Source organism: Carassius carassius, chromosome 50, assembly GCF_963082965.1.
Source record: "Carassius carassius chromosome 50, fCarCar2.1, whole genome shotgun sequence".
In the NCBI taxonomy this organism is placed as follows: Eukaryota; Metazoa; Chordata; class Actinopteri; order Cypriniformes; family Cyprinidae; genus Carassius; species Carassius carassius.
The window spans coordinates 3,642,951-3,670,819 of record NC_081804.1 but is presented as its reverse complement, the minus strand read 5'-3'; the positions used below and the strand labels follow the sequence as shown (position 1 = coordinate 3,670,819).

General features: G+C 38.2%; 1 protein-coding gene across 4 annotated transcripts; it reads left to right on the top strand.

Moving 5' to 3' along the window:
- The first annotated feature begins 1,107 nt into the window (after positions 1-1,107).
- On the top strand, positions 1,108-26,818 carry LOC132133769 (paired amphipathic helix protein Sin3a-like). 4 transcript variants are annotated; one of them, XM_059546718.1, is made up of 21 exons: positions 1,108-1,262; positions 3,407-3,617; positions 6,830-7,015; positions 7,122-7,228; positions 8,910-9,195; positions 16,991-17,239; positions 17,322-17,474; positions 18,078-18,233; positions 18,318-18,404; positions 18,512-18,630; positions 19,105-19,315; positions 19,443-19,559; positions 19,642-19,880; positions 20,710-20,893; positions 20,982-21,564; positions 21,689-21,858; positions 22,969-23,142; positions 23,231-23,320; positions 23,966-24,060; positions 24,204-24,399; positions 25,338-26,818. In XM_059546718.1, the coding sequence occupies exons 2-21, from the start codon at positions 3,438-3,440 to the stop codon at positions 25,566-25,568; spliced, it is 3,813 nt and encodes a 1,270-aa protein (XP_059402701.1). In that variant the 5' UTR covers positions 1,108-1,262; positions 3,407-3,437; the 3' UTR covers positions 25,569-26,818. The 4 variants fall into 4 exon arrangements, with proteins under 4 accessions (XP_059402701.1, XP_059402703.1, XP_059402702.1 ...); XM_059546720.1 differs by lacking the exon at positions 1,108-1,262 and adding an exon at positions 2,266-2,875; XM_059546719.1 differs by lacking the exon at positions 1,108-1,262 and adding an exon at positions 2,267-2,862.
- Positions 26,819-27,869: the final 1,051 nt, after the last annotated feature.

Here is a 27,869-nt window from a genome sequence, read left to right as displayed (position 1 = left end):
TGGCATCTAGTCATAGCTGGGGGCGTGGCGAGGGCAGAGTCGGCGTGGGGGAAAACACTGCGAACATCGTGTGTATTTGAATGACAAAAATGCTCATATTGAGCCCTCATTCCCAGAGACACGTAGAACAATTGTAGTCTCTTTTAACTTTAATATTCATATACACTAGTCCATATCGATATTTGATATATTTTACAGCCCTAATGTAGATGTATTCATTCAAAAATAGCCAAAATCCTTGACGTTCTGCTTTATACAGCAAGTTCTATTTTTGACTGGATCCCGCGATTCAATCGTTTCGCAAACACAAACGGGGTGAATTTATGAATGAAAGTGTAAAAGTTCTGACACAAAACTAAGTTGTTACGTGTCCACACGCTTTTTTTAAGTGGGTTTATGTTCGACACTAGGCTAACGTTACATAGTTTAGCTTCGGGTAGAATGATAAGGCTAATTATATATGCACTCCACTTTCTGAAACAACCTTACACAGTTTTGATAACGTTAATAATGAACACGATGTTAATATAGCCTGCCTGTGATGAATGCCGACTGCACACACACACATGCTTAGTCTTGGGATTCCACAACTTCCCTTGATCATCCTCACAACTTATTGCTTGTAGCCATTTTGTCATCCTTTCCGGTTCTGTATGTTTATTAGGAAGGATGTAGAACTTCAATTCATAATTTGTTAGTTTATTGGAGGTACAGAAAACGACACAGCAACTCTTCGGCGTGATTGTCCCATGTATTTCAATTGGCGCCAAGGCAATGTTTTCCCCCACGGGCTAAATTCACATCACGTGACGGGGCGTTCCCGGGGGCGTTCCCAGACCAACCGTCTGTATCTATTCTTTGCTGAGCTGCCTTTCGAAGGCGGGGTTTTGGCGAGGGGTGTATTTTAACTCAGTAATAACTGGCGCAATCTAGCAAAGGGTTAACGTAAGTGTCAGTCTCCGTCAGTGGCATATATAGTTAAATTCAAACGGTGTTCTTTAAGAAATATCTGATAACACACATTTTTTCTGGTTTAATTGCAGACTAAATATTATTTCCAATTTACAAAGTAAAACATTTAGTGCAATACTACAGGTGTGTCGAAGCAGCGAGTACATCTCTGCCTGCGCAAGTGCGCGTTTGGCGGGTCGTATTCAAATCAGGATGACGCATGCCGTCACGTACACCAATGGGAGGTGAGGGGGGCGTTCCTAACTATTTGTTCCAAACACGAACCCGGAGTGCGAGGCTCTTTTTCGCAGGTATGTAGAAGCTGGGCGAAAGAAAACAAATTTTAATAGTCCTCTTTTGATCGAATATGTGTTTCCAGCGGTGTTTGAGTGCTTTCTGCAGGGGGCTGGTGGTTCGGGAGATTTTGGTGTGTTAATCGGGCTGTTCCGTTCGATCATGGCACATTAAGGGGAGAAAAAGGGGGCAAAGCTTTGGCCAACTGAAGCAGCAAAGAAACGTTATGTTATGATACACAAGCCAATCTGATGCTTTCCCGAGTGCTTTTCTAACTTGTTTTTGATCTGAAGGCAGATCGGTAGCTCTGTATGGTGTTCAGGGGGGAGGGAAGAGGTGCTCAAGCACGGTTAGACATTTTCCCCTTCAGTCTCCCAGTAAACAAAGAATATTAGATCAACTGGCGTGTTTGTGCTGTAATATATGATCGGAATCATCATTTCAGATCCTCGCATGATCACATTAGCGAGTCTACGTTCATGCGATCAGATTTTTAGTTCCCATTTTGACTTTGGGTCTGATTACTAAAGGACAACATGTCATGATAGAGGCGTGTGTGACTGTTGTATCATGTTCGTGTGTGCTCGTTCAATCCAGAAATCACGAGAGATCGTGAAATGTGTCCTTAATACACATTTATGTGCGGATCTTTTGTCCGGGGTCGTGTTATAACGCTCGCGAACATGCTGAATATTTGAGCTCTTTGTATTGAAATCAGTCCGAACTTGTTCGTTCTGTAGGTTTGAGCAGATTTGGTTCGCGTTGTTTCTAGTTTTGTCCCAATTTTAAGCGAGACGCTGTACACGCATGAGCCTCGGCTCTGACTGCGGACGGACGGGGCGAGGAGGAATCCCGGGCACTAGCTTGAGCCCCGCCTCTCGTGGGCGGAGCGCTGGGATATGAGCCTTACGTCATATGTAACGCCCTCTCAGTGCTCCTGGCCAATCGGAGTCGAGATTTATATAAGAGGCGTTTATTCAAGTGCCATTTTTCGTTCTGATTGGCCAGCTGCTTTGAGGGGGCGTAAAGACTGACGTAACCCCAGGGAGGAAGTTCGGAAAGCTGCTGAAATCATTCAGACGTAATGCCGAGATTTTATTAGTAATATCACATAGAGTGATGGTGGCGCATTATAGTAAAGTTAAACCCGTTCAGATCTCTACTCACTCACCAGTCTGAAAAGAGGTCGAGAGTACGTTGCTGCTCAAAGCCAGTCGTTGTTCGAGGAGTTTGTGTGTGTGTGTGTGTGTGTGTGTGTGTGTGTGTGTGTGTGTGTGTGTGAGTGAGTGAGTGAAAGAAACCGTAGAGGGTTTGGGCTCAACCCCCCCTAACAAAGTTAATACTTGTCTGAGTGACAGTCGAGAACTTCAATAAAAACACAAACCTATGTCGTCTCCCGAGCAAAGAGCCAATCAGAGACCAAATGGGCGGAGACTGTTCGCAAAGCCTATGTTAGCCCCGCCCCTCACCAGCGTTTGTTTTCAGCAGGAATTTTTTGCGTTTGTTTTTTTTTTACTCCGTTTTAATGCGTTTTATCGGTCTTTTCGTTTTGAGTTTTAGTATGTCGGTGACATTTTGACAGCGGTGGTGTATTATAAGCGCAGCTAGCAGAAGCGGGTGAGTCTCAGAGGTATATAATACCAGTTTTATTCAGTATTTCTGAACTTTTTTTCCCTCTCAATAAGCTGGTTTTCTGTCAGACTGAAACTTCCGACCTTTAGTTTTCTTAATTTATTTGATAAAAGCGTAATCCTGACTAAACTCAGTCACTTTTAGACGCGGGTAAGCAAGTTAGCATTAACTGTCTGCATGTGCTGGAAACACACACACACACACACACACACACACACCAAGCGCATGTATTAACATACACACATTTTTATACGCACTTATTTATACACGCCTATGCATTTGCCTCATTCATTCATTTATATATGTATATAAGCATATACTCACCATGCACTGGTATATTTCTGTATGGATTTGTGCACAATTGCTCATGCATACACACCATTCATGTTTGTTTATACATATACTTTTTTGTGGCCTTTATTCATCAGCTAGTCAGTGTCTGGAATATTAGATCTCCTGTTGGTAATGGCTTGGACTACAGCCAAATCATGATGTTTACTAAGTTGCTGTCTTTGCCTTGTCTGTTTAGGTCTTAGTTTCTGTCTGAGTATGAGTACAGCATGAGGAGGTGTTTAGAGGATCAGGAGCCAGTGTTCACCCCACAACAGCGCCGGCTTCCCGGCAGCACAGAGGGCTTGCAACACAGGGTTCTGGCCCCAGCGCCTGCAATATTCGAGGCTGTGGCTGACGGCATGCAGCCTACTCCAGGAATACAGTACCCGGTTCCCCAGGCATACCAGGTGCGGACACACACCATTGTGATGCATTATAGCTCCAAGGAATGTGTTCACACTGCATCCATTTAATCCAGAGCGACTCCAGAATCTAGAATCTGGCTGAATAAGATAAAGGCCAACATTATATTTTAGGGTCAATGGCATATTAATACACACAGTTGTGCTCGTAAGTTCTCTTGAAGAATATGCAAAATGTTAATAATTTTCATAAAATAAGCGGGATCATAAAAATGGCTTGTTATTTTTTATTAAGTGCTGTGTTGAATAAGCTATTTCACATAACAGATGTTTATATATACACTAGGGGTGCTCTGATCAGGTTTTTTGAGGCAGATTGCCGATCACAGAAAGCAGTATCTGCCAACATGATCACAGATACCGATCTTTTTAAAGACTTATTTTTATCATGTAGAATTATTTATAGCAGTGGTTCTCAATTCCAGTCCTTGCGCCCCCCAGCTCTGCATGTTTAGCATGTCTCTCTTTGTTAACATACCTGATTCTGATAATCAGCTCGTTAGAAGTGAGCTCCGTGCATGAACTGTGTTCCCATTGAGATGGTTCCAACACAGTGTTTATTGCTCCCTACTCCCTGAGTAGGGGAAATCTGTCAGGAACATTCATTCACGGATTTGTGCTTCGCAATGTCTTGCATCATATACCTCTGTAAATAAATACAATTTAAATTCACGTATCTCACTTTGAATGGAACACATACGTTCGCTTTGAACTGGAATCATGGTGGAATATCCTGTGATGTCCACTTCGCAGGGCATTTCATTTTTGAAAATGGAGGGAAATTCCGTCTTGTGAGAGGGGAGTTTTTTTTTTTTTGAGGGCTGGAGGGGAGCATTTTTTAGACATTTTTCAAAAAATATATATTTATCTCACTTTAATGTTCGATCAAGCAGTGCATTTTTGTTTTTACACTCATGCAATTGTTGAACAATAGCTTACACACATCAAAAAAAAATTTGCTCAAGCAAGTGGCAAAACATTTAAAATACTTTTCTTACGTTATCACAAACATTCTAAATTAAAACTTACCACTGACAGAAACAATCATCTCTACTGCCTTTCCTTTTTCTTTTCAATCTTAATTACAAGCAATCGGGTTGGGCTGATAGACGATGCCATGGTTCATTGCCGATGGCTGATTGAAAAAATTTTGGTTTTACTATCATTTGCAGAATTCGCGATCGCACGTACTCTGTTTATACTCTGGAGTGGTAGTACTTACCACACATTTTACTAAATTATATGTCTGCAAATCATTTGCCATCATCCTCAGTCATCTCTCCTTATACCGTGTTTACAGCGGACGTCCTTACACTGTTTCCTTATAAGGATTCATGCTTCGGATACACCTCCCGTTAATCCCCCAACTCCCCCCTCCCACGCTGCTCACCCCTACAGATGTCATCATCCATCGCAATGTTTCACTGTAGACATCGTTCGATGCCAAATTTGAAGACATCGCCCAACCCTAACAAGCAATCCTAGGTTCATAAAGAACTTTGTTTTCCTAACTCCAGGAGTGCCATCTATTATTGCCTGTTTATCTAAAAGTACTCACCACTAGTTAGTACTCATAACTACTGGAGCACACTGCCAGACCGCAACCGTGTGCAGGGTGAACGCTTAACATGAGCGCTGAAAAAAAATATGCGACGTACGTATATGCACTGCAAACAAAGTATGTGTGAACCTGGCGTTACGTGTGTGCGCTGCGAGTGTGCATGAGCGCACTGTCTCCAGAAGAGTGCGCAAACGCTGAATGATTTAAGCACTGGCAAGAATTAAAAAGAAATGCAATTTATAAACTTTAGTGATGATGCAACACTGCCTCGATTGTGCAAGTTGCAATTCCTGTGCAACGTAACGTGCAGCTCGCTTATAAAGCAGAAACGATTTGATTTGAAGCCATTTGCACATTTTGAGAGAGAAAAGGAGAGTACACTGTGTTTTCCCACAGAAGGTTTTCATATTACTTTAAGAGTTAATTAATGACGGCATATGAATTGCACCTCACCTTCAGCGTAATTATCTTCCCCGCACCAGACAGAGACTGAGATGTTGCCGCTGCATATCGTGCCAAAACGCTCACGGCAGACGCATCATCAGATTGAGATCGGCATTTTTAGAGACCGCCAATCAAACATCCCAACCTGATTATCGGCCGATAGTGATCGGTAGCCGAAGCACCCCTAGTATATACCCTTTCAAAAGTTTCCATACCCTTAAATCTTAGTACTGTGTCATTTCCTGGATCCACGACTGATTTTATGTTTTGTGATAGTTGTTCATGAGTCCCTTGTTTGTCCTGAACAGTTAAATTGCCTGCTGTTCTTCTGAAAAATCCTCCAGCACATTCTTTGCTTTTCTAGCATCTTCTGTATATCTGAACCCGTTCCAACAGTGATTGTATGGTTTTGAAATCCATCTTTTCAAACTGAGGACAATTGAGGGACTCATACTTAACAATTACAAAAGGTCAAAAAATTTACTGATGCTCAAGAAGAAAACATGATGCATTAAGAGCCGGGGGTGTAAACCTTTGGAATTGGATGATCAGGGTAAATTTTCCTTTTTTTGTCTTCTGGGAAACATGTATGTATTTATAAAGCTTTTGAAGTGCAGTAGTAGGAAAAAAAATATTACCTTTTAATCAAATTAAGAAAAATCATCATCCGGTTCAAAAGTTTACACCCTCCAGCTCTTAATGCATCATGTTGCCTTCTTGGACATCAGTAAATGTTTTCATCTTTTGTGCTATTGGCAAATGCCTTATTTCCAAAAATGTGCAATGATGTTTTCATAGGAGCTTATTGAAAATCTCAGTAAAAAACTCCTATATATATATATATATATACACACACACACACATATATATCTCAATCACAATTACGGTACATAATACATGATGTACTGTGCATATTTACACGTGTGTGTGTGTGTGTGTGTGTGTGTGTGTGTGTGTGTGTGTGTATATATATAAGTACACACACATTACATATATTTAAGAAATAGATATAATATGTATTTGTACACATAGCTGTAAATTGAACATCAGGTATATTCAGAAACATTTAAACTTTAGTGAGGACAGAATCAATACTTTTGCCTGGTAAGGAGTATTTGTTATGATTATGAAACATATTTTTTCATTAACATTCATTAACATGATGTGATCATTGCATCACTGCTGTTTTTAGGTGTCCACAGTAGCCCAAAGTTCAAGTGGTCACAGTCACACTCCCAGTCCGGCGGCCCACAGTGGTGCTCACCATCATGGTCCAGCGGCGGTCCAGACCCACGGTCCTGTGCCTGTGCAGGGTCACAGTCACCCTCCCACCCCCTCCGCATCCACACAGGGGCAGCAGCAGTTCCAGAGACTCAAGGTGAGATGGGATTTTGTGTTTGGTTTTTTGGGAGTCTAACCACTGCAGTCTTGCAATAGCAGCTGTGTGTGTGAGATAAACTGGAATCTCTTTTTCCTTCCTGTAGGTGGAGGACGCCTTGTCTTACCTGGACCAGGTGAAACTACAGTTTGGCAATCATCCACAGGTCTACAATGACTTCTTGGATATCATGAAAGAGTTTAAATCTCAGAGGTGAGCTTATTCACATTTAGGGTTGTCATAAAATGTTATTAGCGGATACTGATACTAGTGAATCATCACGATTCTATGTTATATGCTATTAAACACAATTCTGTTCACATGTAAGGTAACACTTCACAATAAACATCAGTTAGTTAACATTAGGTATCATGAACACAGCATGCATTAATATATGTCCATGTTCATTTCTACACCTGAGTGGGTTTGTAATATTGCATTACTCCCATCTTCAGTGTCACATGATCAGAAATCATTATAGTAGAGTGGTGGAACTATGATGTCATTTTTTAAGCCAGTCAGCTCTTAGCATCACAATGGTTCTCTCGACAAAAAGCCAATTGGATTTTTCCATAGGGTTTTGTGTTCCTGTGGCTCAGTGGTAGAGCATTGCGTTAGCAGCACAAAAGTTTGTGGTTTCAATTCCCAGGAAACTCACATACTGGTTAAAAAAAATTTAATAAAAATGTGTATCCTAAGTCACTTTGGATAAAGGCGTCTGCTAAATGCATAATTATAAATAAATGTAAAAAATAAGCTATGAATTCAACATTGTTCATGATACTTACAGGTTTTGTCCATCAAGATGATCTTCACAAAATATAACTTTTATGAAGTTTTTAAGCCTAAATACCTGCGCCAAAACTAAAAAGCTAAACTTAGACTACAAACGAACTACACCACGGTCGCTCAATGTGGTGTTTACTGAATAATCGTAATAAGAGTTTACCATATGATACAAAACTAGAGTCTCTGTATCAGTAAGAAACAAGCGATAAAACGAGCATCTTCCCTCCAAAGACTTGTGGTTGCATTTTGAGGCAAAGCAAAAAACATTGTTGAACAACAATATAAAATGCGGGAAACTATGATTTGATTATTCCACAGTTAATTGTATTAATTATACTCCAACTGGAAAATACTATAAATTGGTAACTGTTCGGTGTGATGACGTTTAATGTCTCTGACAGCACCTTGCTGTCCCATTTAACAAACTGTTTTTCAAGAAAAGTAACAGTTAAAAAAAATTACGAGTGGTTTGTAACTGGTGTGTTTTATGTCGTAGAATAAAACGTGAAAGTATTTTGAACTTGTGTAAACCACGGACCTTATTTTAGAGAATTTGTTTTTTAGAAAAAAAAACCATTGACTCTGGGACGAATGAACCGGAAGTGCTAAAATGTTAACTCGCTTGCGGGTTTTTGCCTACGAAGTGGCGTCACAGTTCCCCCACTTAATGTATTGAATAGTTGTGTAATGTTTTTGAGGAAACAGGTTTTTCAGGATTCTCTGATTAATAAAAAGTTCAAAAGAACAGCATTAATTTGAAACAGAAATATTTTATAACATTACAAATTTAATATGCCCTTGCTGAATAAAAATATGATTTTTTTTTTCATTTATCGATTAAAATGATTTAAATAAAAATGAACATGGCTTTCATCAAATTCTTCTGATGTTTCTTTTGACTTAAGCAAGGACTTGCTATCTGAAAAATATGTTATTGCTATGTTCTCACATTTAAATCCTGCCCTACATAATTTCCCACAAAATGGTAGATAGTTTCACTGGGAATTACTTAATCATAATTAATCATTTTGAATACTCTCTCTCTCTCTCTCTCTCTCTCTCTCTCTCTCTCTCTCTCTCTTTGTCTGTCTCTCTCAATCTGCAGTATTGACACCCCAGGCGTAATCAGCAGGGTGTCACAGCTCTTTAAGGGTCACCCTGATCTTATTATGGGGTTTAACACATTTCTTCCACCGGGATACAAGATTGAAGTTCAGACCAATGACCTGGTGAACGTGACTACTCCCGGACAGATCCACCACATCACACCTCACGGCATCTCTGTACAGAACATCCCTCCCAGACCTCCACCGCAGCTTCAGAACCAGATCCCCACAAACCCTCCCAGCCTGGCATCCACACCTCCCGCCCAACCCACGCCGAAAAGCAAGGTAGTAGTCACACTGAAAAAGTAAAGCTATTTTGTAGGGTAACGTTGATAAGGTCCCCGGTGGGTCCTTGAAAAGTCTAAAATTAAGTTTAGTGTCATTGAGATACCATTATAGTTTTTTATGAACCTTTTAGCGCCCACAGTACACTGCGTATTTTAGGCAAATTTTACTGGAATGCTAAGGGGTTAATATTATAGATGAAATTTATCAAAAAAAAAATGTAAATAGTTTTTTTAAATATTTAGCTTATGTTTTTGTTTTAGTGCATAACGTTTTAATTATTTCAAGTAACTTTTTTATGGCTTAAATTTTATTGTAACTATAGTAACCCTGCTTTAAAGGAACACTCCACTTTTTTTGGAAATAGGCTCATTCTCCAACTCCCCAGAGTTAATAAATTGAGTTTTACCGTTTTTGAATCTATTTAGCCGATCTCCGGCTCTGGGGATAGCACTTTTAGCATAGCTTAGCATATATCATTGAATTCTGTTAGACCAGTAGCATCGCGTTCAAAAATGACCAAAGAGTTTTGATATTTTTCCTATTAAAGACTTGACTGTTCTGTAGTTATATCTAGGGGTGTGCACGGATAGTCGAACATTCGAATATTCGTTCAGCTCTAATTATTCGATAAATAAAAATGATATTCGAATTTCGCAAAAAAAAAGTTCACAATAAAACCTAATTTGGTCACTTTCTGTGATTCTCCACGGCATATTTGAAGATGTATGCAAGCAAAAAATAATTAATGAATGAATAAGGGGCCGTTCACATATCGCGCCTAAAACGCATGGAAAACGCTAGGCTTTCTCCTTCTTTCCAAAGCGCTCAGGCAGAAGCGCTCCTGAGGCGTCTGCCGTTGCTAAGCAACAATGACGCGCTCTCTCCATGAAGACGCGGAAATTTCAGCAAAGGATAAATGGATTTGCAGCACAAAAAATCGCTTTCAGTAGATCTGCTACTAAATTTATTTCAAAATGGCAATCCATATACAGCTATGATAAGCTGTTCCTTCATCTTGGCTGAGCTTTTAACGTTGTTACGGGAAAGGATGAAGCTGAATGTTTACTTCTTGTCACATGACCCACGGTGCACTTGCGCCATTCTGAAAAGTTGAGATGTTTTAAACTCGATGCGGTGCGGACGCCGCTGGAAAAAAGAGGACATTTTCAGAACATTTTCTGAACATTATCAGAACATTTTCCTTGATGCGAGTGGTGCGGATGCAGCTGCCGCCACCAACGATGAAGAGGATGCAATGCCCACTCATCGGAAAAGCCTGAGCCAGTTCTTCAGCGTTGATTACAGAGAGTCCAGCCGAAATGAGTGGGAAAAGTTCTTGCTGGAGCTATGTATTCCACCAGATGAGGATCCCATTCAGTGGTGAAACGAAAACACGAAGCACTTCACAAAACTTATTCGCTTAGCACACCGTTATTTGTGAGTCCCGGCAACACCTGTGCCATAAGAGCGCGTTTTCTTCGCGGCCGGCCTTATTGTTAACAGACTAAGCAGCCGACTTTCCCCCGATCATGTTTACATCCCCGTGTTTCTTAACAAGGACATGTAAAACAATAGAAAAAAGCAAAAAAGACTTGCTGACAGTTTAAAAGTTAAGTGTAGGCTATGTTCTACAATAGCCTAATTGCTACAGGCTGCCTTACCTTTTTTCTTTTTTTTCTTTTTTTTTTAAATCTGTACTTTTGTTTGCACGCATTGTTAAAGGTTTTCAGCTACAAAGTCAAAAGTCAAAGTCACCTTTATTTATATAGCGCTTTAAACAAAATACATTGCGTCAAAGCAACTGAACAACATTCATTAGGAAAACAGTGTTAATAATGCAAAAATGATAGTTAAAGGCAGTTCATCATTGGATTCAGTTATGTCATCTCTGTTCGGTTAAATAGTGTCTGTGCATTTATTTGCAATCAAGTCAACGATATCGCTGTAGATGAAGTGACCCCAACTAAGCAAGCCAGAGGCGACAGCGGCAAGGAACCGAAACTCCATCGGTGACAGAATGGAGAAAAAAACCTTGGGAGAAACCAGGCTCAGTTGGGGGGCCAGTTCTCCTCTGACCAGACGAAACCAGTAGTTCAATTCCAGGCTGCAGCAAAGTCAGATTGTGCAGAAGAATCATCTGTTTCCTGTGGTCTTGTCCTGGTGCTCCTCTGAGACAAGGTCTTTACAGGGGATCTGTATCTGGGGCTCTAGTTGTCCTGGTCTCCACTGTCTTTCAGGGATGTAGAGGTCCTTTCTAGGTGCTGATCCACCATCTGGTCTGGATACGTACTGGATCCGGGTGACTGCAGTGACCCTCTGATCTGGACACAGACTGGATCTGGTGGCCACGGTGACCTCGGAACAAGAGAGAAACAGACAAATATTAGCGTAGATGCCATTCTTCTAATGATGTAGCAAGTACATAGGGTGTTATGGGAAGTGTTTCCGGTTCCGGTTTACCTAATTAATGCAGCCTAAAAATCCTTTAACGGATTTGGATAATAAAAGCATATTAGTATGTTATGTGTATGCCAGGTTAAAGAGATGGGTCTTTAATCTAGATTTAAACTGCAAGAGTGTGTCTGGCTCCCAAACAATGTTAGGTAGGTTATTCCAGAGTTTGGGCGCCAAATAGGAAAAGGATCTGCCGCCTGCAGTTGATTTTGATATTCTAGGTATTATCAAATTGCCTGAGTTTTGAGAACGTAGCGGACGTAGAGGACTATAATGTAAAAGGAGCTCATTCAAATACTGAGGTGCTAAACCATTCAGGGCTTTATAAGTAATAAGCAATATTTTAAAATCTATGCGATGCTTGATAGGGAGCCAGTGCAGTGTTGACAGGACCGGGCTAATATGGTCATACTTCCTGGTTCTAGTAAGAACTCTTGCTGCTGCATTTTGGACTAGCTGTAGTTTGTTTACTAAGCGTGCAGAACAACCACCCAATAAAGCATTACAACAATCTAACCTTGAGGTCATAAATGCATGGATTAACATTTCTGCATTTGACATTGAGAGCATAGGCCGTAATTTAGATATATTTTTGAGATGGAAAAATGCAGTTTTACAAATGCTAGAAACGTGGCTTTCTAAGGAAAGATTGCGATCAAATAGCACACCTAGGTTCCTAACTGATGACGAAGAATTGACAGAGCAACCATCAAGTCTTAGACAGTGTTCTAGGTTATTACAAGCGGAGTTTTTAGGTCCTATAATTAACACCTCTGTTTTTTCAGAATTTAGCAGTAAGAAATTTCTCGTCATCCAGTTTTTTATATCGACTATGCAATCCATTAGTTTTTCAAATTGGTGTGTTTCACCGGGCTGCGAAGAAATATAGAGCTGAGTATCATCAGCATAACAGTGAAAGCTAACACCATGTTTCCTGATGATATCTCCCAAGGGTAACATATAAAGCGTGAAGAGTAGCGGCCCTAGTACTGAGCCTTGAGGTACTCCATACTGCACTTGTGATCGATAGGATACATCTTCATTCACTGCTACGAACTGATGGCGGTCATATAAGTACGATTTAAACCATGCTAATGCACTTCCACTGATGCCAACAAAGTGTTCAAGTCTATGCAAAAGAATGTTGTGGTCAATTGTGTCAAACGCAGCACTAAGATCCAATAAAACTAATAGAGAGATACACCCACGATCAGATGATAAGAGCAGATCATTTGTAACTCTAAGGAGAGCAGTCTCAGTACTATGATACGGTCTAAATCCTGACTGGAAATCCTCACATATACCATTTTTCTCTAAGAAGGAATATAATTGTGTGGATACCACCTTTTCTAGTATCTTGGACAGAAAAGGGAGATTCGAGATTGGTCTATAATTAACTAGTTCTTTGGGGTCAAGTTGTGGTTTTTTGATGAGAGGCTTAATAACAGCCAGTTTGAAGGTTTTGGGGACATATCCTAATGACAATGAGGAATTAATAATAGTCAGAAGAGGATCTATGACTTCTGGAAGCACCTCTTTTAGGAGCTTAGATGGTATAGGGTCTAACATACATGTTGTTGGTTTAGATGATTTAACAAGTTTATACAATTCTTCCTCTCCTATGGTAGAGAATGAGTGGAACTGTTCCTCAGGGGGTCTATAGTGCCCTGTCTGATGTGATACTGTAGCTGACAGCTGAATGGTTGCAATTTTATCTCTAATAGTATCGATTTTAGAGGTAAAGTAGTTCATAAAGTCATTACTGCTGTGGTGTTGGGAAATGTCAACACTTGTTGAGGCTTTATTTTTCGTTAATTTAGCCACTGTATTGAATAAATACCTGGGGTTATGTTTGTTTTCTTCTAAAAGAGAAGAAAAGTAATCGGATCTAGCAGTTTTTAATGCTTTTCTGTAGGATATGTTACTTTCCCGCCAAGCAATACGAAATACCTCTAGTTTTGTTTTCCTCCAGCTGCGCTCCATTTTTCGGGCTGCTCTCTTTAGGGTGCGAGTATGCTCATTATACCATGGTGTCAAACTGTTTTCCTTAACCTTCCTTAAGCGTAAAGGAGCAACTTTATTTAAAGTGCTAGAAAAGAGAGAGTCCATAGTTTCTGTTACATCATCAAGTTGTTCTGAGGTTTTGGATATGCTAAGGAATTTGGATACATCAGGAAGATAACTTAAAAAGCAGTCTTTTGTGTTAGAAGTGATGGTTCTTCCATACTTGTAACAAGAAGTAGAATTTACAATTTTGGCTATATGAATTTTGCAAAGAACTAAATAATGATCTGAGATATCATCACTTGGCTGAATAATTTCAACACCATCAACATCAATTCCATGTGACAGTATTAAATCTAGAGGATGATTTCGACAATGAGTAGGTCCTGAAACGTGTTGTCTAACACCAATAGAGTTCAGAATGTCTATAAATGCTGTCAATGCATCGTTTTCATTATCAACATGGATATTAAAATCACCAACTATTAAAACTTTATCTGCAGCCAGAACTAACTCGGATGTAAAATCACCAAACTCTTTAATAAAGTCTGTATGGTGCCCTGGTGGCCTGTATACAGTAGCCAGTACAAACATAACAGGGGATTTATCATTAACATTTGTTTCTTTGGATAATGTTATATGAAGTACCATTACTTCAAACGAGTTATACTTGTAGCCTGCCCTCTGAGAAATCCTGAAAACGTTGTTATAAATTGAAGCAACACCTCCACCTTTGCCTTTTAGACGTGGCTCATGTTTATAACAGTAATCTTGGGGGGTGAACTCATTTAAAATAATGTAATCATCAGGTTTTAGCCAGGTTTCTGTCGAACAGAGTACATCTATATTATGATCAGTGATCATATTATTTACAAAAAGTGTTTTCGTAGAAAGGGATCTGATATTCAATAAGCCAAGCTTTATCAATTGTTTATCCATATTGCTTCTGTTTTTTATTTGTTGAACCAATGTTGAACAAATTTGTTTTATTTGTTCAATTTGTTAAATTGTTAATCTTAACTTGGTTTGGACGTTTTTTGTTTTTTCTAGTTCGGGGAACAGACACAGTCTCTATAGTGTGATATCTAGGTGAAAAAGTCTCTATGTGCTGAGAATTAACTGACCTCTGTGACGGGAGGCAGCTAGCAGACGGTCGGTTTAGCCAGTCTGTCTGCTTCCTGACCTGGGCCCCAGTTAGTCAAGTATAAACACTAAGACTATTTGCCATATTTCTAGAGAGAAGAGTGGCGCCACCCCAGGAGGGATGAAGACCATCTCTTTTAAACAGGTCAGGTCTGCCCCAAAAGCTCGTCCAATTGTCTATGAAACCTATGTTATTCTGTGGGCACCACTTAGACATCCAGCCATTGAGTGATGACAATCTGCTATGCATCTCATCACCACGGTAAGCAGGGAGGAGACCAGAGCATATTACAGTGTCTGACATCGTGCTTGCAAGTTCACACACCTCTTTAATGTTATTTTTAGTGATCTCCGACTGGCGAAGTCGAACATCATTAGAGCCGGCATGAATAACAATCTTACTGTATTTACGTTTAGCATTAGCCAGCACTTTTAAATTTGCCAAGATGTCAGGCGCTCTGGCTCCCGGTAAACATTTTACTATGGTGGCTGGTGTCTCTATATTCACGTTCCGTACAATAGAATCACCAATAACTAGAGCACTTTCATCAGGTTTCTCAGTGGGTGCATCACTGAGTGGGGAGAACCTGTTTAATGTTTTGATCGGAACAGAAGAGCGGTGTTTTGACCCACGACTACGCTGCCTCACCGTCACCCAGTTGCCCTGCTGCTGGGGCTCTGTTTCCGGAACCGAACAATGTACAGGAATCCCTGAGCTAGACGCATCCAAAGCCGTATCTAGAGCCCTAACATTCTTACTGTCCTCAATTAAAGTTTGGATGCGTGTCTCTAATTCTGAAATCTTCTCTGTCAGCCTAACTATTTCCCTGCATTTATCACATGTGAATCCCTCATCAGCGACAGAGATAGATAAACTGTACATGTGGCAAGAGGTGCAAGTAACAATGACGGGAGAGGCCATTACTCACCGTGCTTGATGAAATATTCTTACTGCGGTTGTTTGATGAACTTGTGAAAAACTGGAGCGAGGGTGAGGAGAAAAGAAAACAGCGATAGGTTCGAATGAAAACGCTAATGACAAGCTAACGAGTGCTAACGCTTTTCTACAAAACAGGATGTGTAATGTTCAAGCTTATTGTGTGTAAGCTTGTTCAAAATGAAGGAAACAATAAATGTTGCTGAAAAATAACATCTGTCTCATATTCGAATATTCGTTTTTTGTGAGCTCAAATATTCAAATGTGATATTTGCGGAAAATGCCTATCCCTAGTTATATCGTGTGCTAAGACCAGCGGAAAATGAAGGTTGTGATTCTAATAATATCGGTCTAGAAAATCACAACTTTCATTTTCCGCTGGTCTTAGTACACGATATAACTACAAAAGACTCTTAAATAGAAAAAATTTCAATATCTTTGGTCATTTTTGAACGCGATGCTACTGGTCTAATAGGATTCAATGATGTATGCTAAGCTATGCTAAAGGTGCTATCCCCAGACCCGGAGATCGGCTGAATGGATTCAAAAACAGTAAAACTAAATTTATTAACTCTGGGGGAGTTGGAGAATGAGCCTCTTTCCAAAAAAAAGTAGAATGTTCCTTTAAATAGTATTACAAAAGTCCTAATCATCATTTTAAGCTGTCTTAAATTTGGGGACAGAAAAAATGACATCATATGATTCTTAAATTTCGTAAGGCAATGATTTAATTAAATAAACTTGAGTGCTGTGCGTTCAAAGTCAGAAAGTGGTGCTGTAACGTGTTCTTCAGGCTCACGTTTTCAGAGAAGTTCAGAGTCAATGAATACCACGCATCTATGCCAAGCGATTACTTATCAACTCAACAAACTACTGTTGATGAATTATGATGTTTACTTTTGGCTTTTATATTGTAAAATGCTGTAGATGATTGAAACCGTGCATATTTATCTCCCTCGTCCATTTGAGTTATCAGCTGGAAATAGCACTAAAGTTAGCAAAGGCATTTCAAAATGAGAGTCCTGTGTTAATTCAGGCTTTTTTTTTTAATTAAAAGTTCTTTATTATGCATTAAATCTTATTTTGCTTAATCAGTTTACATTTTTAGATTTTATGGGTTTGTTTTATAACAATATACACTAATTTTATTTGTGGAGATCTTAAAAAGTGATTTTAAATGATTTTAAAAACTGCACATACCCTGGTTTAGTTCAGATCTGGATCACTTATATGTTTCCATCTCTTTCTGTGCAGCCGGTGCAGTCTCCAGTTCTGACTCCAAGCAGTCATCCCAATCCGTCCATCCCTCCTTACGCGTCCCCGCGTTCGCCCCCACTGCAGCCCCACACCCCTGTCAACAGCATGCCCATGGCCCCACCACTGCAGAACAACCAGCCCGTGGAGTTCAACCACGCCATCAGCTACGTCAACAAGATTAAGAACCGCTTCCAGGGCCAGCCCAACATCTACAAGTCCTTCCTGGAGATCCTGCACAAGTACCAGGTCTGGCCAGGCCCCTGAAAACACTTCACAAATACATTATGATTCACAATCCACTTATACATGTACTATTTTTGTTAATCAGAAAGAACAGCGTAATGCTAAAGAAGCAGGTGGGAGCTACACCCCGGCCCTGACTGAACAAGAAGTTTATGCTGAGGTGGCACAACTCTTCAAAAACCAGGAAGATCTGCTCTCCGAGTTTGGACAGTTCCTGCCTGATGCCAACAGCTCTGTGGTGAGTTTGATTGAGGCTCCGCCTCCACTCTGACCCCGCCCACTGGACTTATACATTACTCCAGTTTTAGAATATTTTAACCTAAAGTTTTTGAACATTCTATAACTGAAAAGAATGTCATTTTTTTCAGAAGTTTAGAGTCCGTTTAATCAATACTGAATTTTTTGTTGTTATTGTGTCATTGAGATGCTGTTATAGTTTCATATAAATATTTTGAATGAATTTATTTTTTTGTATTTTAGTTTTCTGTTATAATTGTGTTGTTTGTCATTTATTTATTATATACTATAATTACATCATTCCCTTTAGAAGTTTAATAATCACCTTAGGACTTTTTGTGATTCCTGTTTATTCCTTCTCATCTTAATATGGCAATTTGTAATACAATTTAAGATATTTAAGTCTTTTTATTAATTCAATTTTCATAAAACCGAATTTTGTTCTCACACATGCTCACATCTATTTTTGGTGGCAAATGCAAGTGAAAATCATGCACTGTCGCACCCTGTTATTTTTATTTCAGTTGTAGCTTTGGTTATGTTAGTACATGACGTACATAACTAAGTGAAAGTGACACATTTCCTGCTATGAATTTCCTTCTAGTTGCTGAGCAAGACGACAGCAGAGAAGGCCGAATCTGTGCGTAATGATCACGGTGGAACAGCCAAGAAACCACAGCTCAATAACAAGCAGAGACCCAATCAGAACGGCTGCCAGATACGCAAGCACTCAACTACAGCCGTCACCCCACCTGTGAAGGTACAGGAAATACTGAATAATATATATACTGAATTTCGGTATGTTTTTTGTGGAATCTCATTCTTGATATCTGAATTTTTCCAGAAAAAGCTCAAGTTAATGAATATCAAAGATCCGTCCATGGCAGAGGCTGGCAAACATGGAGGAACAGAGTCTCTTTTCTTTGACAAAGTGAGTTGCTCTGGGTTAACATAGTGATGTTGATGTAATATCCAGGTTGTTTTTATCTCTAAAGTTTCGTTTTCCTATTTTGATGGACATTATTGGTGCATTTGAAGGTACGGAAAGCTTTACGAAGTGCTGAAGCATATGACAACTTCCTCCGGTGCCTGATTATTTTTAACGAAGAGATGATTTCTCGTGCTGAGCTGGTTCAGCTTGTGGTTCCATTCCTGGGGTAAGTCCAGTTTGAAGTGGATTTTAATTGTATGGATCTTATTTTATTATTCTCTTATTTGATTTAATTCATTAAATTTTTTTCCTTTAATAATATTTAATAATAGTGTTATTAGGTATGGAAGTGGGTATTGTCAAAAAAAAATTGGCAATCTTTTTATTTTTTTTTTTTTTTATTTTTTTTTTATGAATTTTTTATTCCCTTATTCTTGCAAAAGTGCCCTATAAATTATTTTGCAATTGTGGGATTTAGTTTTTCATTCACTCATTCATTCATTTCATTTTTTATCATTCTTTTTTATAATTTTTTTTTTTTTTTTTTTTTACAAAACTTCCTTGGCGTATGTTTCACATTAGTTAGAATTGTTTTGACATTCAATCATTCATTTTTATTTTTATTTATGACAAAGCTGCCTCCAATTTCTATATTGCAGTATTGGATTTGTGTTTTTACTAATTAACCCGTTTTCCCCAGCAAATTTCCTGAGCTATTTACTTGGTTCAAGAACTTCCTTGGATATAAGGAGATGTCCCACCTGGAGACGTACCCAAAAGAAAGAGCCACTGAAGGAATTGCCATGGAAATTGACTACGCTTCATGCAAGCGTCTGGGATCCAGTTATCGAGCTTTACCCAAGAGCTACCAGCTTCCCAAATGCACAGGAAGAACATCACTCTGTAAAGAGGTAAGAGAGGATTTTCCCTTAACAACAGCTTTTTTACAAACCCTATCACCTTTGCCGCTTAATATTGGAACATGCATCAAATTACTCATGTTTTTAATAAGAAAGAATTTCTTTGTGGATGTATCAGGTGCTGAATGATACCTGGGTTTCCTTCCCCTCCTGGTCTGAGGACTCTACTTTCGTCAGCTCCAAGAAGACTCAGTATGAAGAACACATGTACAGATGCGAGGACGAGCGATTCGAGGTGAGACTCTTCCACACACAAGAACATTTTTACTTTTTGTGATTTAATTCTTGCTAATGATGTCATTGACTCCTCCCTCTAGCTGGATGTTGTCTTGGAAACCAACCTGGCCACCATTCGTGTGCTGGAGGTGGTTCAGAAGAAGCTGTCTCGGATGTCTGCAGAAGAGCAGGCGAAATTCCGACTGGACAACACTTTGGGCGGCTGTTCGGAGATTCTCCACAGGAAAGCCATCCAGAGGATATATGGAGACAAAGCTCTGGACATCATCGATGGACTGAAGAAGAATCCAGCAGTGTCTGTTCCCATTGTGCTCAAGAGGTTAGAGAGAACGCCCTTCGAAAGGCACATTACGTTTATTATATTTCATTGTAGTATAATATTCAAATTTAGTGGTTGGCCAGTGTGGGGTTCTCTGATATTTTAAATGCATTTATTTTATTTTTTAATGCCCCAAAAATGTATTTAGCAGTAGAGGGTTTGTGAGCGATTTTGTTTTTACATCAGCAATAATATTACTTTAGAATTTCTCTAGCACTCGATATCATAATATTTCAAATTAATAGTTGTATGTTTATTATCTTATAAAAGTAATTTATTTTATAAAATGGATATATATATATATATATATATATATATATATATGTATATGTGTGTGTGTACACACACACACTCGTTCACTTCAAAATTTGTAGTTGACTATATATTTTTTTATTTACTCATTTTATTATTAATTTAGTAGTTGTGAGTTTGTTTTTACATATTATATTATAAAAATTTAGTAATTGACCAATGTAGGGTTTCGTAGTGGTTTTTTTCAGTAGTGGGTTTTTTATATATTATATCATATCCTATTATTTTATATTATTAAAATTTAGTAATTGACCAATGTAGGGTTTTCATATATTTTTAAAAACATGCATTTTATTTTAAGTTATTTATTTATTAGAAGTGGGTTAGCAATTAGCAATAATATTACATTTATTTCATATTTTATTTAATTATTTATACTAAAATATCCCAAATTAGTGGTTGACCAATGAGGATTATTTAATTTTATTGCCAGTATTTGTTTTTATTTAGCTGTTTCCAATATCTGGATTTTAGCAGTAACATTAAATTACATATGTCTTCTCATTCGGGGTCTCAGGCTAAAGCTGAAGGAGGATGAGTGGCGTGAAGCTCAAAGGGGTTTTAACAAGATCTGGAGAGAGCAGAATGAGAAATACTACCTAAAATCTCTGGACCACCAAGGCATTAACTTCAAACAGAACGACACTAAGGTGCTGCGCTCGAAAACACTTCTCAACGAGATCGAGTGCATCTTTGATGAGGTGAGACGCTCTTTATCCTCTAGAAGAAGTTAAAAGGGTTTGTTCCCCTCTGTTTTCTCACACATGATTGATGGTTGTGTTTGTTTAGCGGCAGGAACAGGCCTCGGAGGACAACAGTACTTTACCAAGCGGGCCTCACGTGACACTGACCTACGAGGACCGTCAGATTCTGGAGGACGCGGCGGCGCTTATCATCCATCACGTGAAACGCCAGAGCAGTATCAACAAAGAGGACAAATACAAGATTAAACAGATCATCTACCACTTCATCCCCGACATGCTGTTCTCCCAGAGAGGAGTGTTGTCGGACGCAGAGGAAGATGATGACGAGGAAGACATGGACATCGATGAGGGGGCGTCGAAGAAGCACAACGGGCTAACGGGAGGAGTTAGTGGCAGCCCGACAAAGTCTAAACTGCTGTTTAGCTCATCCACGGCTCAACGGCTTCGCTCCTGCGAGGACGCGTATAATCTGCTTTACGTGAATAACAACTGGTACATCTTCCTCCGGCTGCACCACACCCTGTGCTCGCGTCTGATACGGCTCTATGTGCAGGCCGAACGACAGATCGAAGATGACCTGAGGGAGCGCGAGTGGGAGAGAGAGGTGCTCGGACACAAACGGAACAAAAAGGACAACACTGCTATCCAGCTGCGCCTGAAGGAGCCCAGTGAGTAACAAAACCAGCTAACCTGCCAGAAATTTAAATGAGATTTTTTGTTTGTTTTTTTAAGTTGGTGGATGTTAATTGCCGTTTATGGACTGATTTTAGAAACTCAAACCCTCTCTTTCAGTGGACGTAGATGTGGAGGATTATTACTCAGCGTTTCTGGAGATGGTGCGTAATCTGCTGGATGGGAATATGGAGGCGTCTCACTATGAGGATTCTCTCCGAGAGATGTTCACCATTCACGCCTACATCGCCTTCACTATGGACAAACTCATCCAGAACATAGTCAGACAGGTCCGTATGTCCAAATCCACTTGCTTTTGCATGTCATGCCTAAAAACACCCCTTGAAGTGACCCTGGAGACGCTGGGGTATATTTGTAGCAATAGTCAAAAATACATTGTATGGGTCAAAATTATTGATTTTTCTTTTATGACAAAAATCATTAGGACATTAAATAAAGATTATGTTCCATGAAGATATTTAGTAAATTTCCTTCCATAAATATTAAAACTTACTTTTTGATTAGTAATATGCAATGCTAAGAACGTCATTTGGACAACTTTAAAGATGATTTTCTCAATATTTAGATTTTTTTGCACCCTCAGATTCCAGATTTTCAAATTGTTTTTATCTCAGCCAAATATTGTCCTATCATAACAAACCATACATTACGACAAATACGAAAAATTTACCCTTATGACTGGTTGTGCGGTCCAGGGTCACATATTATAAATTTGTTTTTGATTTCACTCTCCTTTTGTCTTCTTTATAGTGTTAGTAGTTTTATTTTGAAAAGCAAAATGAAAGAAAAAAAAAAATTATGGAATTTTTTCATAATTTACTTGTATTTGTTTTTTGTATTTTTTTAATATTGTTAGACATTGTTACATTTAATGTGTTTTTTTATTATCTTTTTGGATATGAAAAATAACACCCAAGAAATGAAAAAATAAAGTCAATAAACATTATGAATAACAAAGAGAATATAATAAAACCACAAAATGGCTGGTTTTGAAATGTGCACAAGTTATACTTTTTGTTTTGTGTTTTTGTCATGATTTATGGAATTTATATTTTTATTCCATGTGTCTATAAATATATATATTTAGATTTTATTTGCTTTTTAGTTTTTTACTTTTTATATTTATAAAAACTGTCAATCATATTTAATAATTTCTTGAATTGTTCATAATTTGTTTCATAACTTATTTTTCCCTGTTAATTCACTTTATATACTTATTATTTTATTGGACTTGTGAAGAAGTCGTGAGATTTTCATGAAATCAAAACTTCATAGTACAGTGTCTCAAAAGATCAGTTAGATTCCTTTTTATTATAGTTTTATAATCCATGATTTTGCCCTGTAGGATATGAAATTCTCTTTTCTGTCTGTAATTGTAGCTCCAGCACATAGTGAGTGAGGAGATCTGTGTTCAGGTCACTGAACTGTACCTGAGTGAGAGCAGCCACTCAGCCACAGGCGGATCTCTGCTCACACAGAGCAGCAGGGCAACGCTGGAAATGTCTTACCAGCGCAAAGCTGAGCAGCTCATGTCCGACGAGAACTGCTTTAAGGTAGAGTTTTAAAAGGAGTGGCAAGTGAAGACCGCATGGAGAGTCTCATGGTATAAAGAGTCTTTAATCTCTCTTTCTCTCACTCTAGTTGATGTTTATGAAGAACAGGAAGGTTCAGCTCACTGTGGAGCTGCTGGACACAGAGGAGGAGAACTCAGACGGGCCGATGGAGAACGAGGTTAGATTCACAGATCAAACATGGATGCAAATGTCCACACCAACACAACTGAATTGGAAAGTTGTAGTACTTTTAAAACTAAATAATATAAAACATTTAAATTAAGTAAGAAATCAAAGTAAGAAAGAATGATTGAATTAAAAATAAAATAATAAAGGGAAAAAAAATAATTATATATAATTTTAAAAAAGTAAAAAAAAAAAAAAAAAGAATGAATAATAAGAAAATAATAATAATAATAAATTAAAGTCAAATCCAGATCTGTAATTCTTCAGTTCTAGGGTCATTACTTGAAACTAAAAAAAAAAAAAAAAAAAAAAAAACTTGAAATAAATGTTAATTGACATTGTTTGAAATATAACAATATTTAACATTTTTGCTTAGTTTGTTAACATTCATAAGAGCTGTGTTTGTGTTAAGTTTAACTAAAATAAACTAAACAAAACAAAGCAAAAAAAATAAATAGGCATACTTTTTTTTTAAATGAGTTAAAATGAAATGGAAAATAAAAAAAATTTAAACCAATTCAAAATGTAAAAAAATAGGATCGCATCTCACTGATCTTAAAATAACACTGTTGTGTTTGTTATTCGAAAGAATCTTTCAAATGTAATACATTTTGCCTGTTCTCATGGTCACATGTAGCGCTGGTCGGATTACGTTATGCGGTATCTGTCGGCTGATTTCACATCTCCAGACGTGAGGGATCATCTGTCTCAAAAGCCTGTGTTTCTGCCAAGGTACCCTGTGTTTGTGACCCCTGACCCCTGAACTGCCCAACCAATGATTGAATCTCAGCATTCTGACTGTTCTCATGCAGCAGAGAAGTTCGTAGAGGTAAATGGAGTCTGTTTGTCATCACCGTCCTCTTCTGTTTGTGTAGGAACCTGCGGCGGATCCGTAAGTGTCAGCGTGACTGTGAGTCTCAGGAGAAGGAGGCGAAGGACGGAGGCAGAAAAGAGAACGCAGACAGCATGAAGATGGAGTGCATGTTCAAACTCAACTCCTATAAGATGGTGTACGTCTTCAAATCAGAAGATTACATGTACAGACGCACTGCGCTGCTGAGAGCCCAGCAGGTAAAATCACACACACCCAGAAGCAATGAGACAAAGATGCTCAATCACTGGCATATTTTTGATACTAGCAAATGCTGCTTTTTTCTAAATGTCTAAATAAGGAAGAACCGTCTCCAGTTTTGTTTTTGAGCACTTAAAAAAACACAACAGAAAAATCATTATATGTGTATAACCTAATTAAGATTTATGAGAAGCCTTCCGTTTATTAAATTTTTTTTGTGGGAGTCACATTAACTAGCACATCTATACTTTTTTTTATTTTTTGTACATTTTTACCACATTCGTACATTCATTCATGTATTCGTTGCAGTTAGGTTACATCATGTTAACAGTGTTTTAAAAACATACCTAAAGTCTAACATCTCATTTATATTTTTAATATGCAAAAATTATTAGTATGACACTGCAGTTACATATTGTTCAATAATAAAACCTCTGATTTGTTTCTTCTGATTGTTTGTTGCCAAAATTGATTTTAATATTTATAATATGGTATTTAAAAGGATAGTATATTAATACAATTTAATATTTATATTAAAAATATTTTATATTGTAACATTTAATTTAAATATTGCACATATTGAGTCTTTATAATTATTAGTATTATTAAGTTAAATTAGTTAAATAATAGCAATATCAGTAAATTTACATCTATATGAAACTTCAGAGTTTTGGCCAAGCTACTTCCCAGAAAAAAATATAAATTTTCACCGCATAGCAAATTTTTGCATTTTGAAAATACTGTGTCTGCAAAAAGATGCACATTCTCTATTTTGTACACTTTTTGTGGCCAAACTATGTGAAGGACACCCAGAGTGCAATATCACATGAGACAGAAGTGAGAAAAGCAGCCTATGAGCTGCTCTCTTCCTCTCAGATTTATCTGCTCCATTAAACATCTCACACTCACCGTCTCTCTCTCTCTCTCTCTCTCTCAGTCTCACGAGCGAGTGAGCACACGTCTGCACCAGCGCTTTCACACCTGGACTCAGCGCTGGGTGAAGGAGCATGTAACCAGAGACATGGCTTCTGAAACCAGCAGGTGGCTCATGGGAGAAGGGCGGGAGGGACTGGTGCCCTGCTCCACCACCTGTGACCCCGAGACCCTTCACTTCCAGCGCATCAATAAGTACAGAGTCCAGTATGGCAGCCCCCACAAGAGCCAGTGACATCAGAGGAAAGGGGCGGAGCTTAGCAGCGATGTCAGATTTTTAAAAGTGTTTTTGTTTTTCATTCGCTGTTCCTGCAGAATCGCAGGTCACCCAGTGCCAAAAATATCACAGGGGTTGAAGACCTGTCAGTCAAACCCAGCACGGACCAATCAGCACAGCTCGTACCGTAGACCAGCCCACCGATCTGAAACATATATCAGATTTTGCGCATCTCTTGAACGCCAGTCAAGTGTGTTCACTGGTTTTTAATAGTTAAAACTTCACAGGCAGCAGATCCGAAAAAAGTGGTGGAAAAATCTGAATCAGACTTTACACGAAAACAAAACAATAGCGTTTGGGGATAAGTGCACTTAACTTTAACGTGACCTTCGAGAGATTTATTCTGCCACATGACTTCAGATCTGAGGTGCGAATTTAGCATTGTAATATTAGAATGAACAAATTCAGTTTTTACTTAAAAATATAGGCAAAAAATATAAATGCGACAGCAATAAAGATCTAAGGCATGTTATGAATCAGAAAACACTTATTTGAGCTCCGTACACCAGCTTGCAGTGAACATGACCTGTGAATCACACACACACTCACGGAGTTCAACAGTTTTGTAAATAGAGTGTAAATATCACCAGACCTTTTTATGCCAGATGTGTGTTGTGTTTAGTGCTTCAGTGAAGGCGTTTAGGGAGAACGAAGCGGGAACCACATGGAAAACGATGACGGGACGGTTTATGACAGTTTTTACCAAAGGGAGTCGATTATTAAGGTTGGGGTTTGTTTTCTTTTTCCCTTTTGTGTGTTTTCTTTTGTCTTCTATTTTGTCTTCCTTTCTTTTTCTTATTTTTTATTAGTAAAAATGTTAATTTTGCAAAGTAGAAATGTATCCAGGTTCTTCTTTTTTGCAATGGAAGTTTTTATAAGAAAAAAAAAAAAGAAGCATTTTAATTTTTGATGTTTGGATATGGATCTCGTTTCTGTACACTTTTATCACTGACAGTTTTGGATAGACCTTCAGCCGTGTCCCCTGGCAAACACACACAGACACAGCTCTTATGAATGTAATGGTCTTCTTTATCGTCGTCAGAGTTTTCAGTCTTCGCTCTGGATAGATTTCTGCTGGACAAATCTAAATATAAATATATATACACATTTTAAAAATGAGACTCAAAGCATGTCTTTTCTGTGGATCATTATAGACCCTTTATTTGCATATTATTTAAATTAATAAAATTACATTTGTAGCATAAGCATCCGGCTTGGTTTTGACTTATTTACTTCAAAAATGGGTGGTTGTATTTTTTGAGTAGATGATGTTTTCTGGTGATCAGGCTGTAGTTGTCCTCTATGACCACCAGGAGGCAATGCTCCTCTTAGGGTTGTTTCTGTTCAGAGGAAGGTCAATTGATAAAATGATGCCTATATAAAAAAATCAGATTCCTAAAATTAGGTACTTGTAATTAGATTCAATTAAATTTTCAAATACTCGTAATCAGACTAGTTGCTCTCTTATTGATTACGCATTACTCACGCAGTAGCAATAGAATATTCATAATTTGTTGGTTCTTTCTTTTTTTTCTTCTTATTATTATTATTTATTAGAATGATACAAGATTGTCCTATTTAAGATCAATGTGATAAATGTTAGGTCAAAAGTCATCTAAAAGTAGTCCGATTTTTATTATCTAAGATGTGTAATGTAATGTGATTATGTAACTAACTACAATTTTTGTCATACAAATTGTAGTTCGTTTCTGATTCCAAATTACAAGTTGCCTAACCTACCCAGCTCTGCCTATGTTTATATAATTATGATTACTATTAACCATACTTTGGGACAGCCTTTTTTATCCTTGTCTGTAAAAATAAATATGTTTACATGCCACATTATAGTCCAGTTATCTTACAAATCAGTTTTAATCAGTTTTGTGTGTAATGTCATGATACATGAGGCTTACATTAATTCAGATATTGAAATGTAAAATCAAGTTGAGTGCATTGCATTGTGGGATACATGTTGTATCCTGTAGATTTTGGTCATGTGTGTATTTTAGGCATACGTATTTGCATTGTGCGCACAGCACACTTAAAAAATGGTCTTTCTTTCTCTCTTTTGAGTTAAGACTTTCACATGAACCATTAATGTATCCTATACTTTTTTTTTATCTACTATGCTTTATCTGTAATGCCTAAAGAAAGCTGTCCGTTAGAAATTCTGTGAATCTATACCAGCATTCATATCAATAAGACAATAATTTGACGTTGCATTTAGTATACGTGTTTACATAAAAATGCTTTGCGAGG